This window comes from Zalophus californianus, chromosome 3 (assembly GCF_009762305.2).
Source record: "Zalophus californianus isolate mZalCal1 chromosome 3, mZalCal1.pri.v2, whole genome shotgun sequence".
Classification (NCBI taxonomy): domain Eukaryota; kingdom Metazoa; phylum Chordata; class Mammalia; order Carnivora; family Otariidae; genus Zalophus; species Zalophus californianus.
In genome coordinates, this window is record NC_045597.1 from 136,507,956 (window position 1) to 136,526,500 (window position 18,545).

Genomic DNA, 18,545 nt, shown 5'->3' on the forward strand with positions numbered 1-18,545 from the left:
CTTAGTTCCAGACCCTGCAACCTATACGCGCTGAAAGAGGTTATTAATGGAATTTTTAGGGAGAGCTTCTTGTGGGTTTCTTTTTGGTTGAAAAACAAATCTCGTGGGACAAAGCCGTGATGGGTCATGACACCGTATAGATAAAGAAGAGAAGCAAATTAACCGTACTTGCATTATCTTCTTTTTAAAGGCAGCATAATAAAATAGAGAGTAACGGGGTTATCCATAATGATAAATAACCCAGGTGCTTTCACGGGATGTTCCACTCTCCTGCCTTTAAAACAGCAGGTTTCAGCAGCTGAGCTACATAATAGCAACGCATGTAAAGGAGCCTTCGGAGGCCTAAATCATCAACATCTTACTACTTTTAATACCAGCATGACCAACAGTTCTACCGCATTTTTATTTCATCTCATGTTACTTCTTACATTTTCCAACAGTCACCTGCTAGGAGACTGTCTCCCTTTCTCCCTCTCTTGAATCTTACAAAGTTTATTCTGACCGCTATTTTATATTTTAAAATGTTTCCTCTGTACAGGCCTTTCTAAGGTGGAGGGGCCTCTCTGCTAGAATCACGAGCAATCTCTGGTGATTTTGCTTTTTCTCCATCCATGGTTGGCGGGGGGGGCGTGGAGACGGAGGGGAGATTTTAAAACTCAGTGTCTTTACCATTAGACAAGGTATGCCCAGAACCTAAGTCCCAGCCCCGGCACAGCTACGTGACCTTGCCGCAAATCTCTGCATTTTTCTGAGCCTCAGTCTACTCATCTGTAAAATGGAGATAGGGCTATCTACAACAGGGTAAGGCTGGAAGGGATTAAGTAACATGGACAAATATCAAAACCACCATGCCGAGTGAAAGAGGCCAAACAAATACAAGTGCTTACTGTACAGTTCCAATTTGGTCAGGTTCTAGAGCAGGCAAAGTGAATCTGTGGTGATAGAAATGGGAAAAGTGGGTACCTCCACTTGTGCGGGGAGCATCCACTGGGAAGGGACATGAGACTTTCTAGGGTAGTGGGACTATCTCGTTTGTTTGTGTAGTTACGCTGGTGCATACAGTTGTCAAAATTCACTGCTTGGTGTACTTAAAAATCTGTGCATTTTATTGTTTGCAAAGTATGCACCACCTCAATAAAAAAACACATCAAAAATTTTTTGTCTGTAATCTTCAGGTAGAAGTGACCTGTAGGAACCTAAAAGCCTAATGTGGGGTCTGTTTCTTTCTGAAATGTCCTGAATAATCTTGGCCCTAGATTCTTTAAGATTTATCTATGGTGTTCACATTTGCAATAAAATTTTGGTAGGGAAACAGAGCAAGAGAGAGAGAGTGAGCCATCGATTGACTGTTGTCTCTGAACTGCCCAGAACTTGAAACAATACGTAAAGTTAATTTCTGTGCTATCTTCAATCCCTTTTTCTATTTGTAAAATTTACCTCTATATGGATCATTTCTTTGTACTCTCTTCTTTTTTTTTTTTTTTTTTTTGTGGGAGGGAGAAGGGATATCTGTGTTTGGCATCACTCGTACCAGCTTGGAACTCCAAAGAATTTTAAACAGCTTACAAAGAATGTAATAGTGATTTCTCACAAAGAGATACTTAATCTAGCATTAACTGAGTGTTGTTTAGGATTTTGTCTTCACAGTGTTAAGAGTTTCTGTTTTACTTGGCCAGTAATCTTAATTCAGAAAAATTTTTAACATAATTGGCAATACAGAAGTGGTGCAAATGGAATGCTTTCTCCTCCTCCATTAACCACACTTGCTTCTAAAATTATCCAGGTATTTCAGCAGCTGCCCAGATAAATAATACATATCCTGGGCACCCAACAGCACTGTCAATTCTTTTCATCAGTTTCAAATGCAAAAAACTCCCCTCTTCCCAACAAAATTCCATTCATTTCTCGTAGATTTGCATTGAGAGGCAGATAATCCAGTTAGTGGAAAGGTTTGGATGGCCATGTTTTGCTATTCAAAGCAAAGAACATCCCAGGGCCCAGCACTGCTCCTGGCCAGTGCCTTTTTCCTACTGATTAGTAGTAGCATTCCCTGGAAATGGGCATCAGGATACAAATTTGAATAGTGAGAACATTCTCTTGGGTGGGAATCTAGCTATGAAATAAAAATCCACAGTGGTCAGACCTGTCTCCACAATCCACTTGTGCAACTAAGTGGGAGCGGGTTGTTTCTGGTTTGGGGAGTGGAAGTCATGCCTAGCCACACAGCCTAAGCCAGGGCTGGAGGAAAGTGCTGGTGATTCCAAATACTGACCCGATCAATCAAGGAAAGGAGCAGACAGACAGCGGAATGGCAGCATCTGCACTTTTAGCAAGGGTCTTTGTCAATAAGGGAGGGAAAGTAGGTTATGTTGGACTTACTAGAGACCTTGTATTTCAGTCTCTGCCATGGAGACTTACAAAGGAATTCACCAAGATGATCTGGACTGTTTGTTGCTTTCGGAAGACGGAACTCCTCTGTACTGTAATTCTTACTTTTGTTAACCCATAACAAGGAAGAGTTCAGGATTCAGAAAAGACCGAGGCTTTAGAAACCTGCTCGTTACAGCAGCCAAGAGACCACTGAGGATCCAGTGTGAACTCCACCCCTTGCTGTCTGTGCGATCTTGCTCAAATTACCTCCTCTCTCTCTGCTTCGGTTTCCTCGGCAGGGCTCTTCTTGGGCTGTCAATCACATCTCATAGCCATTGTCCTCCAGACATCCGCTGGCTCTCCCTGATAGGGCTGCATTAGGATCTGTGGACTCGGGAAAGGGCAGAACTGGTGTTACATAATCCATCTGTGTCAGAAGACACAAGTTTCTTCCCTCTTCTATTTATTTCGTAAGACCAGTCCTTATGTTGCCACTGGCCACACCTTCTTCTTTTTTGCAACACTGATAATGCCCTTGGCACCAGACTTATTCACTACCCTCTGGATCCCCAAACTCCTGCCGAGGTAAGATGCTGTGACCCAGCCTGCCTGCGCTGGCATTCCTTTTCGGAACAAGCTATACTGCGCACTCAACTTCTGGCCCATTCCCGATCTTAGATGGTCGCTGGATGGTGGGCCGGCCAGTCTGATAAACTCACTGGAGCTGTGTTGGGGACTAATATTGGTAACAATAGTTATAATTGCTCCTTTCCAAGTTCCTCATTGGGCTCTGGCACTGTGCTGAGTACCTTATGTACATTATCTCCTTTCATCTTCACACAACACAACAACCCACTTGTGTATAAAAAACACCGAGATTCAAACAGGCTGTGTATTGGCTAAGGTTGCTGGGGGGGTGACAAAACTAGGATTCAAGCTCAGGGAGTTGGACTTGGAACTGTCCCCCTCACGCCCTGCTGCTCCCCCAGTAATGGCTTAATGTGTACTCCTTTTCTATATTATTTCTATCTTAACAATTATCAACACTTTATTTTTTTTTAAGATTTTATTATTTATTTGAGAGAGAGAGAGAATGAGAGAGCATGAGAGGGCCAGAGGGAGAAGCAGACTCCCCGCTGAGCGGGGAGCCCGATGCGGGACTTGGGACTCGATCCCGGGACTCCAGGATCGTGACCTGAGCCGAGGGCAGTCGCTTAACCAACTGAGCCGCCCAGGCGCCCCCCATCAACACTTTAAACCAAATGAGAAAGGAACGGGGCCATTTCAGGCCGCCAGGGGTGCAATGGTTTTGGAAAAGGAGTCCCTTGAGGCCCCCATGGGCTCTGAGAATACAGAGTTGTCTGCTTTTGATTTCTGCCTGTCAGGATTGAGAGCTGTTCTCAAGATGTCCACAGTGACTCTTGAATGTTTCCGATTCAAAAATCAATACCCACATTTCTATCACTCATATCAAGCCAAAATCAATAGTTCACCCTGGTAAAAGTGAATGGTTTTTAAATCCGGGCCCACGTTCCCACTACCTGGTCCCTACCACTACCAAGAGATGGAAAAGGTAGCAATTTTGCATGTAAGATTCTATATTAGGCTCATAAATATGCGGAGTTTTTACTTCTAACGTTGTTAGATGTTATTGATGATTTAATTCACCTTACTATTAAGGAAAACCTTTTCAATGATCGATTGGTCAAGAACTCGTTACATGGCGTCCCGCCTCAGTTGGGTTCTGTGGAATTCAATATCTTGCTTAAGTCCTGGTAGTTGTGAGCAGTGCTTATTGACAACTTAATGACTCCATGTGTAGCAAAAATGCCAGGAATACCTGGGGGTAATAAGAAATTGAGCAGAATTTAAAGAATTCCATGACTTTATTTATGGGTTACTTTTCTTAACTAGGCAACGATGAAATCATACATGCCCTGAAAAAAACCTAGCAATTATGTCAGGGCACTGTCAGATTAAGTTAATAATTTAGGTGAACACTGCATATTCTTTTCCTTTCCCACCCAGCTTTGTAATTTCATAAAATGGATAATGCCCCCCTTGTCTTATAATGCCTTTGAGTATCGTTTTATTGCTTCTGCATTATCTTTTATGGTTCAGGCAAAAGCCTTTCTTCCAGGTAAAGAGAAAACATTTGGAAAAGTAGGAGGTCTCTAACACTATTACGGGGATCCTTGTTTTCCCAACTTGGACCCTGGGACCAGGCAAGCAGTTGCTGCAGGGGAGGACCTGTCACCACTTGCTTTTTTGGTTGTTTCAGCAAAATCTTCTCTGGTCCTTCTCCCACTTGCCTGTTGTTGATAGCTGGTCCCAATTGTGGGGCTCTGGAAAACCATCCAGTGAGTACACCCTGCCACGCCTCCCAACTGCCCTTCCCTCTCGGTAGCTCCTCCAACTTTGGAGCCAGGCAGCCTTGTGCTGTTATAATCCCACCTCCACCACTTACTGGCCAGGAAGCCCTGGGAAAGTTCCTTATTTATCTGAGCCTTATTTTTCCTCACCTAGTGGGAAAATAAACCTAACTTGCAGGGTTATTGTGGATATCAAACAGAACAGCACCATGTAAGTACCCAGCAGCATGCCAGGAGCAGATGAAGTAGTCCACAAACGTGAGATCCCCCCCGTCAGCCCCTTCTCAACAGACAGCCGCTCTGAGCCTGTGCACAGGAGGGTCTGATCGCCAGCCTGAGGTCAAGGAGAGTTCTTGGGCTGTGAGGTCGGAGAGTGGAGCAGAGGGAATCGGGCATCTCCACACAACCTGAGGTCTTTCACCTGTGATTTGACTCATTTAATTCCAAAACTGGACAGGCGAAAGAAAAAGATATAAGTAAAATTCATCTTTCCTAGGGCTTTTTTATTCTAGTCACTGCTTGAGGAGGCGCTTGCCATTTCAGAGAAGAGCAATCATGACTCCAAACAGTCATTATCCTGCCCAGTTATCTCAGGGCCCACGTTGCCGGGGCAGCAATGGCTCCAAAACAAAGAAATACTGAGAGATTTGTCCATTCTGAGCGACTAATTTGACTTATGTTGGCCAAGAGCTCGGTTTTCACGTTATTGAATAGATCTTTTCCTTCACTAATTGGCTCTCCATCTTGTGAACGTGGTTGGGCAAAGAGGGTCACTCCTCTCAGGCATGGGCCCTGCTTGGTTCTGCAATTTGCCTACAAGCTTTCCTAAAACATTGAGCTCCCCCAGCTTTCTGTGGAAGCCAACAGGTTTTCAACAGCCTCTTTGTTAGTGTTTTTCCGTAATAATTTTGTCTGAGCCTGCTCAGGAGACATTCCAGGTCTACTCCTATGAGAGCATTTTCTAGTTTCAGCATGTAAGGTGCTCGGTACATTATCCTTAACCTCTCAGAATCCTTCATTCTTCAAATAACATGAGAGAAGGTGAATTTATGGTCCAGGGGTCCAATTTGGTGCAAAGACATGGCTTATTTTTCCTTTTAGTTGCACACACAGTGTTTGTCCCCCCACGTTCTCATTATTCATACAGCAAAGTTAAAAAATATTTATAGCGAACCCTCCTGTACCCACCTCCTAGATTCAGCCGTTAACATTTTATTCTACTTGCCTTATCACATGTCTGTCCATCTATTACTCTAGCCATATATATCCATCTTTATTTTTTTTTGATGCATTTCGAAGTAACTTGCAGACATCAGTACGCTTCCTCCTAAATACCTCAGTATGCTGGAGTTCGGTAAGAAGTACACACATCTTAAGTATATATTCGCTGAGTCTTGACAAGTACATATGCCTTTGTAACCCAAACCCCTACGAACAGAGTATTAGCATCCCCAGGAAGTCTTGTCATGCCCCTTCCCAGTCAATGCCCATCTGCAGAAGCAACCCCTTTTCTGAATGTTTTCCACCATAGATTGTTTTTATCTGTTCTAGAATGTCATATAAACGGAATCCTTAGTATGTTCTTTTTTTGTGTGAGACTTCTTTCACTCACTATAATGTTTCTGAGATTTATCCATGTTGCTGCATGCATCAGTGATTTGTTCCTTTGTATTGCTGAGTAACATTCCATTCTACAAATACTTCACAGTTCATCCATTCTCCTAAGGATGAACACTTGGCCTGCTTCTAGGGTTTGGTTTTGTTTTGGGGGTGGGGGGTTGGCTATTATGACAAAGCTGCTCAGAACAACACTGTACAAGTCTTTTTTCATTCCTCTTGGGTAAATACCTAGGAGTTGAATTTCTGGGTCATCGAGTAGATGCTACGTTTATACATGCAGCTATATGCTTATAATAAATTGCCAAAACTTTCCCCAAAGTGATTGCACCATTTACACTTCCACTAGCAATCCAGTACCTCCGAATCCTGGCCAACATTCGATGTTACCAATCTTAGCCATTTGGTGGGCATATAGTGGTATCTCATTGTGGTGACATTTTATTTCACATTCCCCTAATGATGTAGAGCACTTTTTCACTACAGAGTGGTTTTACTGAAAATTAACATCATTTAAAAAAAATCTAGAGGTTTCACATAAAAATCCAGATATCCAGCTTTTCAAGAAACCTCAAAGGACCTAGCAAGACTGAGCTCAGATTCCCACATGGGGACAATCAACAGAAGTTGAGTGGTGGCCGTCCCTTTAGGGCAGATGCCCTTTAGACCCCCAACGTCCTAACCCTCCCATAACTCCCCAACACATGGGCCAGCTATCAGTCATCATATATCACGTTTGCACTTATCCTTCCTGTTAAGAGGAAAGTGAGCTATTTCTTGAGCCCATATTATCAATACTGGAAAAGTGAAAGTTAGATCAAGAGGGCCTTATATTTCAAAATGGGAAGTCCACATTTTTTTGTGTGAATGAAAAAATATTCTGACAATGTTTAATATGTAAATTAAATGGGTCTACTTTGAAAGATTATAATTTAGGGCTCTATAATGAAACTGCCTGGCTTTACTCATTTTTATCTGCCTGGCTCCTTTAGGATTTTGAGTTTGCAACTCCTATGATAGAACATTTACATTGATGAATCATGTCTCAAGACTGCACTAACTGGGGGTTATTTTGATATATAAAGAGCTTTAATTTCACGTCCTTTTTTCGAACAAGGAAAAAAATACTTCAATAATATCTCATTCAGAAAACTTCATGTGTTATAAAACATTGAGACTAAAACAAATTGTTTCACTTTCTGAAATTCTATAATTTTGCTTTTAATTCCAGGATTGTAAGTGGAAAATGTATATGGAGATGGATGGGGATGAAATTGCAATAACCTACATCAAAGATGTGACATTCAACACTAACCTACCCAATGCAGAGATTTTAAAGATGACAAAGGTAGGGTTCTATTTACGGCTTAAAAGCTTTTGGAATTCACAGATATCAAACAAAGACATTAAAATCCCCCAGCAGTGTACTTTTGTGCTTGTGGATGTTCACATCAGCTCAGCCTCAAGCTGGCTGTTGAAAGGCACATTTTATTTAGCAGTTTGAGATCATAATAGTTTTTTGTTAAAATTCCACTTATGCTGTGTGAACTAAAAAGTACTACAAAAAAAGTGTCCTTTAATTTTTAAAAAAATTTCCTTCTTTATTGCTTTACACTTACTCCATCATTTACTAAAGGAAAGAAAGTGGCATCATGAAAATATTTACAACTTTGGGGTCATTTGAAACTTTGAAAAACTTGGAAGGAGGAAGGCTTTCTTGGTTGTCTTCAGTTTCTTGAAGGACTGAGGGGAGGTTATTCATGAGGCATTTGTTGACATCTTCTTGGCTTCCTTGAGTTCACACCTCTGGCCAGAGAATACCTCACTACTTTAGGGTCAGTGGTAGAAGCACATCCATTAAAACACAGAAGACAGACTCAGAGAAATGCTTAGCTTCTCCTCAAAATGGAAAAAAATTCAGTTCTGTCCCAATAATACTAAAAAAAAAAAAATACATGAGACTTCAATAGTAGAAGGTCAACATGGATATCCATGTTATCCATTGGACAGTCACTCGAAACATCACATAAGCCATTCTTGAGTCTACTATGAATGGTGTATTTGGTTTCAGTGAAGAAAATGGGGCTTGTAGCAAAGAAGAACCTGGGTACAAACACAAGTGGCGAAGTGAAGAGTCTTCAAAGCCACAGCATTAGACTTGCAAATGTGTTCCTTCCTAGGCATAAGATTGCTAAGCATCCAAGTCCTTTGAATTTGCAAGTGTATTCATCAAGTCGATTGATTTGATATTCATTGTTGGAATCTTCTGAGTAACTGGGAGTTATTTCAGTGGTGTTATTTATCTGTAAAGGTTATGCTCTGGTTTTAACTTTCCCTGATTTTGTTGGGACATACTATGTTTTGATGTCTTGAAGACTGGACAGATGGCTGCTCGTTCCCCCCCAACCTATGCCATTTAAAAGCAAGATCCTAGCCCTTGCCTGATAACAGAAGGAAGCTGCTCACAGCAAAAATGACAGGGTAGAGTTGTAAACCCAAATACAGGTGTTTCTGGTATAATGCCACATATGCACTCCCAAAGCAGCACATCTTCTGCAACATCACACACCAACATTAACTGGGGTTATAGGAAAAATAGGATTGGGGCAGACCATTCAAAATCTGTAGAACTTTTTAACATCGACAAGACTCATAACAGTCCTCGTTTAGAAAAGAAGAAAAAAAAAAAGCCCAGTTAAATCTCTACCACGTGGTGTGCTTTGTACCCATCTCAAGCCCAGTCGGTCATTTGTAACCTTAAAGCTAGAATGAAGGGGTGGAGGGTGGTTAAGAGAGTGGAGATTCATTTATAATAAAGACCATTTTCATCAGAACTAAAATAGGATCCAAGGTGTCAGGGTGAAAAAGTTTCCTTCTACCCTTCTAAGTTCTTTGGCTGGTCTGCTAATTAAAAGGACACAAGACAGATTAACAGGAGAAGAATTTAATTTTGTACATACAGAAGCCCCAAAGATAGGAGACTCAAGGGCAAGTCAGGCAGTTGAGCCTTATGTGCCATCCTGAGCTAAGGAATGAGCCAGGGGCCTGGGGCTTCAAAGGGGGAGAAGGCAATTCCCAGGAAGATAAGGAGAGCAGATGTTTGATAATTAGAAGCTTGCCCTGCCATGCAGATAGGTCTTTCAGATAAAAAGTTCTCTCTGATAATAGCTCTCTTTCTGGGCCAGGTGCCCTATCTAAATTCTTTTAGGCAGTTACAGGAGAGGTAAAAGTTTTCTTGAGTCTGCGGGGTTTTGATGGCCTTCAGCTAAAAATACAATACATATGCCAAAGTGACATGTTTTGGGGTGAGACAGTCTCCCCTTGAAAGGCATAGGCTTCTTCATTAATCCTTTGTTTTAAAACAGTGGGGAAATGTCGCCACAGTTTCATCTGCACACACAGCCTGATAGCTGGATAGCCGGGTTACAGGGAAAAAGCAGAGTAGTTGCTGAAGCCACTAACTCAGCTACTGCTTGCACTCCAAGGAAGGTACATCGGGGTCTGTATTGTTAAGGCTTTCTCTTAAATATGAGAAAGCTTTCTACTGATACTTTAAAACGTTAGCATGAATAATGACCTAATGATAGGATTGAGTGGTATATCCGAGAAGAGAAGATTATGGGACTAAGACTAGCTGTTTATAATTATAGAAAAGGATGTCTTATGAAAATCAACATCCAAAACATTAGCATGTTGTGAGTAATCACATGGGAACCAACAACACGACTTTCATGATAATCTGACATTATGCCCTATTTGCCAATTGCATATGGCGTAGCTGGCCTCAAAGATACATGCTATAGCAGGGCAGGCTCTACACCATCCTAACTTTTGTTTTTCAGCCCCCATTTGTAATGGAGAAGTGGACTGTAGGAATAATGGAAAATCAGACTGTAGAATGCACTGTCACCTATGAGGTAAGCTTGGTGTTGGGGAGGGGTGGGGCGCTGGTGGCTTTACCGACAGTTTCTCAGTGGGAATTTATTTGCTCCCTCATGGGGCATAAAATCGGAAGAGAAACTATTCAACCAATATGAATACGGGAAGATTAACATAACTACGCTAACAAAATGTTGGTAAGGAAAGAGAACAGGATATTCTCACCTAGATAAAGATTGAGGTAGTAATTCATCCATTCGTCAGTTAATGACTGAACATCTTCCACATGTCACGTCACGTGTTAGGTACTGGGGAAGACCAAATAGTGACCAGAACAGAGTTTTGCCTTCTTGGTGCTTAGAGTTTAGGGGTGAGGGTAGATCAGGGATTCTTCAGAAGGACAGAGCACGACTTCTACTATCACCTGGCAGGCAGGGAGGTCTATTACCAAAAACAGATTCAATATATTTTATATATAGAAAAGTGGAAAAACTGACACTTTAAGAAAATATGCTATTAAAATTAAAATCCATATATTTAGCAAATACCTACTGACAGTTACTGTTCTATGATTAGGATAGACTAAATCTATACTCTCTCTTGAGGTTTATATTCCAGCGGGAGGAGATTGATAATAAATAGGTAACAAATAAGTAGAGAGTGGTAAGTGGTAACCAGAAAATAGTGAGACTTGGAGCATGAGACTGGGTGGTTAGGGAAGGCCTATTCCTCTGATGAGGAGGCAGCAAGAAAAGGCAGCAGAGGAAAGGCAAGCCCAAGCTCCTGAGGCACAGAGGACAATGACAGGGGGTGGGCAGGCCAGATCACAGAGCTTCACAGGGTCACAGTGAGGAGTTTGGATTTACTAAAAATGCCAATGGGGTGTTTTAAGCAGTCTACTGCTTTAAATAACGTAATTAGGTTTTTTAAAATCAGCAATATCTTCATGGCTGGTGGGACATACACTTTCCAAGGTAGAGAAACCCTGCAGAAACAGGGTGGAGGGGAAGAAGCAGGGCACAGAGTCTATTCACATAGGGAGATATTAGCATGCATCTGCCATCCAAAGGACATGCATTTCATTCATTCATTCAATTATTCATGCAGGAAACATTTAGTAAGGATTCACCATGACCTAGGCCCTATAAGAGAAGCTTACACCTGTTTTCTCTCATTAACCCTGTATCAATACTTAAAGATAGGGAGCATTAGCTTCGTTTGGCAGCTAGGGAAAACCAGCTCAGAGAGATGGAAGGAAGTCCTGAGGTTTGGGGTAGTCAGTGGCGACACACCCAGATTCTCTGACTGTAAATCCAGCTTCCACTCTTCCTCAGCTGTCCTCCTTGTTCCCTTCCCAGCAGTAAGATGAAGGAAATCAGTCTCACATTGGACTCCGTGCACTGCTGCATTGTGACGGTCTTCTGAGTTGCCAGATTAGCTTTGATTCGGCATTAGAAATCCAAACCCTGGCCACTCCGCTTATCCAGGGTGACCTGATACTGGAAGCCAATGAGTATTACAGCACTTACTTACCCTCACCAGCCAGCGAGCACAGCTCATCAGGGATGAGCTGCCTGAGAAACAGCAGTAATTGTCAAAGTGCTGCCTGGAGGACACAAAACCTAAATGATGGAGTTGATTGGAATCTAGACTATTCTGGAATCTGTTGACCAGTCCCCACTGTGCAGGACAAGCCTTCTTTTTAGTAATTGGACAGTTCCAACAGCCAGATTTCATCTCTGCCTGCCTTAGTTGTGGAGACACACCACACTAAATTCTTTTCTTCTCCTCTCTCTCTCTTTCTTCCTCTTCCTCCTCCTCTTTCTTCTTCTTATGGTCTGTGATGATGCACTACTTGTGTTTGTCATGGTCACTTCATAACCATAATGAGGTGATGAAGGGTTTCAGGATGAGAAGGTGGTTTGTCTTGGATCTGGTGTCCTCTCCTTTTTCTAGTCATTATTCTTAACTCCCTATCCTGCCTCACTTTTGCACCTGTTACTGTGCACCCTCCATGGGGACAATTAGTCCGCCACGCTGCCCACTGTCACCCGATTGCCCGGATGATCCAAAGCAGTCATGGGCAGGATAGTGGTCAGATTATGTATTCACATCTGTCTTCAAGTACTTTAAACAGAAGAAATTGTCTTTCATTTCTCAGTAAACAAAAAGGTAAGTTGAGATTTGCCAAACAGAATACATTCTGAGGGAAGACAACCGCGTTTTGAACTACTATATAATCCAAGGAATAAAGTGGTTAAAAGGCAAACTGTACAAATATTTCACCTAATGCCTTATGATAGTAGTGTTCTAAGGAGTTAAACTGAAGTGACATGATAACCTGATTTTTTTTTCTTCCTATTTTATAAACACGAGCATTTGGTCGTGAGTTTTTTTGTTTTTGTTTTTGTTTTAACAGAGTGATGTTCGAGCTCCAAAGAGCACTAAGCATGTCCACTCAATTCAGTGGAGTAGAATGAAACCTCAGGATGAAGTGAAAGCCATCCAACTTGCCATTCAGACATTACTCCCTAACTCAGAAAGCAACTGTAGAAGCAGGTCTGACTCAAGTAAGTTTAGACGTGTGCTGTATGCTAGACTCCAAAAACTTGAATATCAAATTCTCATACCCAGGATAAGTGCCAGTTTGTGAATAGACATAGCTTTCTAATATAAGACTTCCTTCTTTTATTTTTAGAATACTGGTTTTATAGACAGACTATATGGACAGTAGTATTTATGGACTTATAAATGAGCATATTACAATAAATTTCAGTATTTGGATAACTATGAGCAAAGATGAAAATTAATGATTATGTTATATTGGTAAATAAGAATATATATTTATACATATATATTCAGTTTCCAAAATTGTAGATAGGGATATGAATCTTCTGGGTCCAGCAAATATTCCTATGAAGCCAGAGGTATCACTGGGGCAGTTTCTTGAGTCCTGACCACCACGGATACATCGAAGCAGAAGAATGATGGTCGAAGGGGGGGGGAAGGAGGGGAAGAGGAGAGGGGAGAAGGAAAGGTAAGGAAAGATAGAGAAAGAGAAAACATGAAATGCCTATGATGGACAGTGGTGGCAGTAATTATAGATGCTATACTAAAACAAATTAGCATTTACATAGGGGAAGGCCAGCTGACTTGCTGTTTTGTTTTTTTTTTTAAAGATTTTATTTATTTATTTGAGAGAGAGAGAATGAGAGAGAGAGCACATGAGAAGGGGGGCGGGTCAGAGGGAGAAGCAGACTCCCTGCTGAGCAGGGAGCCCGATGCGGGACTCGATCCCGGGACTCCAGGATCATGACCTGAGCTGAATGCAGTCACTCAACCAACTGAGCCACCCAGGCGCCCGCTGACTTGCTGTTCAATTGGTCATTATTTGGTAGATTCAGGGAAGAGGTCCTGACCTTCACCTTTGCAGGTCCGGAAACTCAGGTACAACCCTGAGATAGGCTCTGCGGGACTACAAGCTAACAGACGTGTGAGAGTTGGATGCATAAACCCCCAAGCAATTCACTTTTTCCCCAAGAGAAATACACCTGCCAAACGAACCAGAAGTACATGTTTTCTGATCAGTGCATTATTTTTCCCAATAAGAAAATACACCTGAAAAGCCACATCAGGAGGTTCTTTGGTGGCCTGGAAAAGAAGTACCCGCATGGGTGGTGTCAGAGTTATGAGAACCCAGCTAATGTGTCCTCTACTGTAGAACTGGTTTGTCAAGCGCACCAGGCCTTCTTCTATCCACCAGCCCAGGGGGCCCAGAATCCTGGGCGGTACTCAAAACTCACCAACAAATTTTTGACAGCATGCTGGACCTGCCTGCCTTTTCAACACAGTTGATTGGGTTCTTTTCTTTCACAATTAATCATGAGAAGACATTTTGGCTACCATGACTGACCTGGAGTTTTTACCAAGCTTTCTCAGCCACAAAACACATTTTCACATAACCTCTTACAGCATGCTGTTTCTACCCTTGACTAACCCATATAATGTGTTGATTTTCAGTAGCACAGAGCACTGCATTTCTAAGTTCTTTTATTTGCTAATTCAACCATCTTGTCTTGCATGCTTCCTATCATGCCTTTACAAGGACCTCTTATAATAACTTTCCCATCCCAGTGAATTAATTTTTATAAGGCACATTTTACTTCTGTAGGGCTTTCATATTTGATCCCTACAACACTCTTGTGAAATCTGTGGGGGTCTTCTCTCTCCACTTCTGCAGTACTTTTCTCTTTTACCAAAAGCTGATTTTTTTTTTTTTAAGATTTTATTTATTTGACAGAGAGCGAGACAGCGAGAGAGGGAACACAAGCAGAGGGAGTGGGAGAGGGAGAAGCAGACTTTCCGCGGAGCAGGGAGCCCGATGCAGGGCTCCATCCCAGGACCCTGGGATCATGACCTGAGCCAAACGAAGGCAGACGCTTAACGACTGAGCCACCCAGGCGTCCGTAAAAGCTGGTTTTCTGTTTCCCAACCCACATGACGAAAATAGGTGCCAGCTGCCTCCAAGTTCATGGAGTTCAAATCCCACCACTTTGAGAATCACCAAATACTTCATCGGTCCCAATTCCAGATTCCCTGGAGTAAGACTTATTTGTGCGGTTTTTGTCCAAGCATTCTCCTCTGGACCAGTTAAGTCTCTCCTCAGGAGGAGATGGTGGTAGGTGGCAGTACCCAGCAGGGGAGGCAGGTGGTGAGGACACTCCCAGCGGGGGAGGGAGGCAGGTGGTGGGGACATCCCCCGCAGGGGAGGCAGGTGGTGAGGACACTCGCAGCGGGGGAGGCAGGCAGGTGGTGAGGACACTCCCAGCGGGGGAGGGAGGCAGGTGGTGAGGACACCCCCAGCGGGGGAGGGAGGCAGGTGGTGGGGACATACCCAGCGGAGGAGGCAGGTGGTGAGGACACCCCCAGCGGGGGAGGCAGGTGGTGAGGACACTCCCAGCGGGCGAGGGAGGCAGGTGGTGGGGACATACCCAGCGGGGGAGGCAGGTGGTGAGGACACCCCCAGCGGGGGAGGCAGGTGGTGAGGACACTCCCAGCGGGGGAGGGAGGCAGGTGGTGGGGACACTCCCAGCGGGGGAGGGAGGCAGGTGGTGGGGACATCCCCAGCGGGGGAGGGAGGCAGGTGGTGAGGACACTCCCAGCGGGGGAGGGAGGCAGGTGGTGGGGACATCCCCAGCGGGGGAGGCAGGTGGTGAGGACACTCCCAGCGGGGAGGGAGGCAGGTGGTGGGGACATACCCAGCGGGGGAGGCAGGTGGTGAGGACACTCCCAGCGGGGGAGGGAGGCAGGTGGTGAGGACACTCCCAGCAGGGGAGGCAGGTGGTGAGGACACTCCCAGCGGGGAGGGAGGCAGGTGGTGGGGACATACCCAGCGGGGGAGGCAGGTGGTGAGGACACTCCCAGCGGGGGAGGGAGGCAGGTGGTGAGGACACTCCCAGCGGGGGAGGGAGGCAGGTGGTGGGGACATACCCAGCGGGGGAGGCAGGTGGTGAGGACACCCCCAGCGGGGGAGGGAGGCAGGTGGTGGGGACATCCCCAGCGGGGGAGGCAGGTGGTGAGGACACTCCCAGCGGGGGAGGGAGGCAGGTGGTGAGGACACTCCCAGCGGGGGAGGCAGGTGGTGAGGACACCCCCAGCGGGGGAGGGAGGCAGGTGGTGAGGACACTCCCAGCGGGGAGGGAGGCAGGTGGTGAGGACACTCCCAGCAGGGGAGGCAGGTGGTGAGGACACTCCCAGCGGGGAGGGAGGCAGGTGGTGAGGACACTCCCAGCGGGGGAGGCAGGTGGTGAGGACACCCCCAGCGGGGGAGGGAGGCAGGTGGTGAGGACACTCCCAGCGGGGGAGGCAGGTGGTGAGGACACTCCCAGCGGGGAGGGAGGCAGGTGGTGAGGACACTCCCAGCGGGGGAGGCAGGTGGTGAGGACACCCCCAGCGGGGGAGGGAGGCAGGTGGTGAGGACACTCCCAGCGGGGAGGGAGGCAGGTGGTGAGGACACCCCCAGCGGGGGAGGGAGGCAGGTGGTGGGGACATACCCAGCGGGGGAGGCAGGTGGTGAGGACACTCCCAGCGGGGGAGGGAGGCAGGTGGTGGGGACATACCCAGTGGGGGAGGCAGGTGGTGAGGACACTCCCAGCGGGGGAGGGAGGCAGGTGGTGGGGACATACCCAGCGGGGGAGGCAGGTGGTGAGGACACTCCCAGCGGGGGAGGGAGGCAGGTGGTGGGGACATACCCAGTGGGGGAGGCAGGTGGTGAGGACACCCCCAGCGGGGGAGGGAGGCAGGTGGTGGGGACATACCCAGCGGGGGAGGCAGGTGGTGAGGACACCCCCAGCGGGGGAGGGAGGCAGGTGGTGGGGACATACCCAGCGGGGGAGGCAGGTGGTGAGGACACCCCCAGCGGGGGAGGCAGGTGGTGAGGACACTCCCAGCGGGGGAGGGAGGCAGGTGGTGGGGACATACCCAGCGGGGGAGGCAGGTGGTGAGGACACCCCCAGCGGGGGAGGGAGGCAGGTGGTGGGGACATACCCAGCGGGGGAGGCAGGTGGTGAGGACACCCCCAGCGGGGGAGGCAGGTGGTGAGGACACTCCCAGCGGGGGAGGGAGGCAGGTGGTGGGGACATACCCAGCGGGGGAGGCAGGTGGTGAGGACACTCCCAGCGGGCGAGGGAGGCAGGTGGTGGGGACATACCCAGCGGGGGAGGCAGGTGGTGAGGACACTCCCAGCGGGGAGGGAGGCAGGTGGTGCACTGAACTGTAGCCATGTAGGTAGAGACAGGCTAGGGACACTCCCCAAAGAGGACAATGGGCAGAGATCTAACAAGTGTCCTGCACCCCTCTGAAATCTAAATCTTTTGGGGAAAAAGCAAATTATTTCTCTAAGAGAGTTAGGAATGGTCAATACCCTTTAAACTCCCAGTGGGATGGCTTTGGATCAGCCTTTCTCTCTGATTATAATTAACAGGAGAGGTTGCAGGATAAAAGGAGGGCGTGACCTCCCTTTGGCTTACCCCAGTTTTAGCTAGTGTGCCTCCCTTCCTTCCTCCTGTTTTTTTCCCTTTTGATGTGCAGACTCAAAGGACACTACCTGGATCAGTTAGGATATATGTTTTAGCAGCAACAGAAAATCCAACTTCCACTGGCTTCCTCCCAAATGGACCACGAATCCGAGGAACAGCAGCCTCAGGATAGGAACTTGTTAGAAATAGGAACTTGTTAGAGATGCAAATTCTCAAACCCAAGGGCAGACCTGATGAGTCAGAAACTGGGGGTAGGGACCAGCAATGTATAGGAACTTGTTAGAAATGCAAATTCTCAAACCCAAGGGCAGACCTGATGAGTCAGAAACTGGGGGTAGGGACCAGCAATGTAGGCATTCTAAAGTTCTGAAACCACAGGTTTTAACTATAACAAAATGTGCTGTTTTCGGTGGAAGTCCAGAAGAAGGCTGGGCTCAGGTGCAGTAAGAGCGGCTGGGTCGCCCATGTTAAGGACAAGAAACAAACCTTTCCTTCTTTCCACTCTGCCATCCTCAGTCTGTTACTTTGCCTGCGGCCTAGCTCCTCCGCAGTCACAGCCATGGTGTAAAGATATGGCAGTGTGCAGAGGACACGAGGGGCCAATACCTTTCCTGCTCTCACGTTGAGGGGTGAGAAAGATTTGCCTACACACCCCCAGCAGATGATCCCTTGGGTTGCTTTAGCCAGAAACTGAGCAGCGTGTCCATTCCTGCCCACGACATCACTGCATCTGGCTCAGGCCAATCAAAGTCTGCCACCAGAGCCAGGAGGTGGTCAGCTTCCCCCAGTGCACTTGGTTCCATGAGGAGGATGAACATCGAACAAAATCAGGGGCTCTGTTAGAAGGGACAATTTCAGAGAAGTCAAGGGGAAGGCAAGAAGGCCCTGTGGTTGGGTGAAGCTGTGAGGAATGTCTGGACACAGGAGGTCACCTGTATTGGGACAAGTCACTCACCTCAGAGGTGTGGTCACCTGTGCAGGGCAGTGAGGGGGGGGCTGCTTGCTGGAGAGAGAAGTGAGCACGCTCTGTTCCTCTCCAGAAGCTCCTCCTGACAGGCATGGTGAGAATAGCTCAGGAAAGACTAGGAGGAAACTCAAGGGTGTGGGCAATACGACTGAGGCCCTTGGAGAAGGCAGAAAAGACCCAAGGTGTGACTTGCTTATTCACAGAAATAGAGCTTACTAAATGGTTCTTGTTTATTTACCATTTTCTTTTACCTTCTCTTCCTGTTTGCCATGAAGCTTCACTTTTCATGGGGAAAAAAAAATT

The 18,545-nt window shown here is 46.0% G+C and overlaps 1 protein-coding gene across 5 annotated transcripts in view; it reads left to right on the forward strand.

Annotated features, from left to right (window-relative positions):
- Nucleotides 1–18,545, forward strand: part of MAP3K20 (mitogen-activated protein kinase kinase kinase 20) — a 177,979-nt gene that overhangs the window by 156,936 nt on the left and 2,498 nt on the right. For 4 of the 5 annotated variants that reach the window (XM_027588489.2, XM_027588490.2, XM_027588486.2 and 1 more), the window contains 3 exons: nt 7,591–7,707; nt 10,202–10,276; nt 12,658–12,808. In XM_027588489.2, the coding sequence (XP_027444290.1) occupies nt 7,591–7,707; nt 10,202–10,276; nt 12,658–12,808 (343 nt within the window). The remainder of the gene's footprint in view (nt 1–7,590; nt 7,708–10,201; nt 10,277–12,657; nt 12,809–18,545) is intronic. The other variant, XM_027588487.2, reaches the window with a different exon arrangement.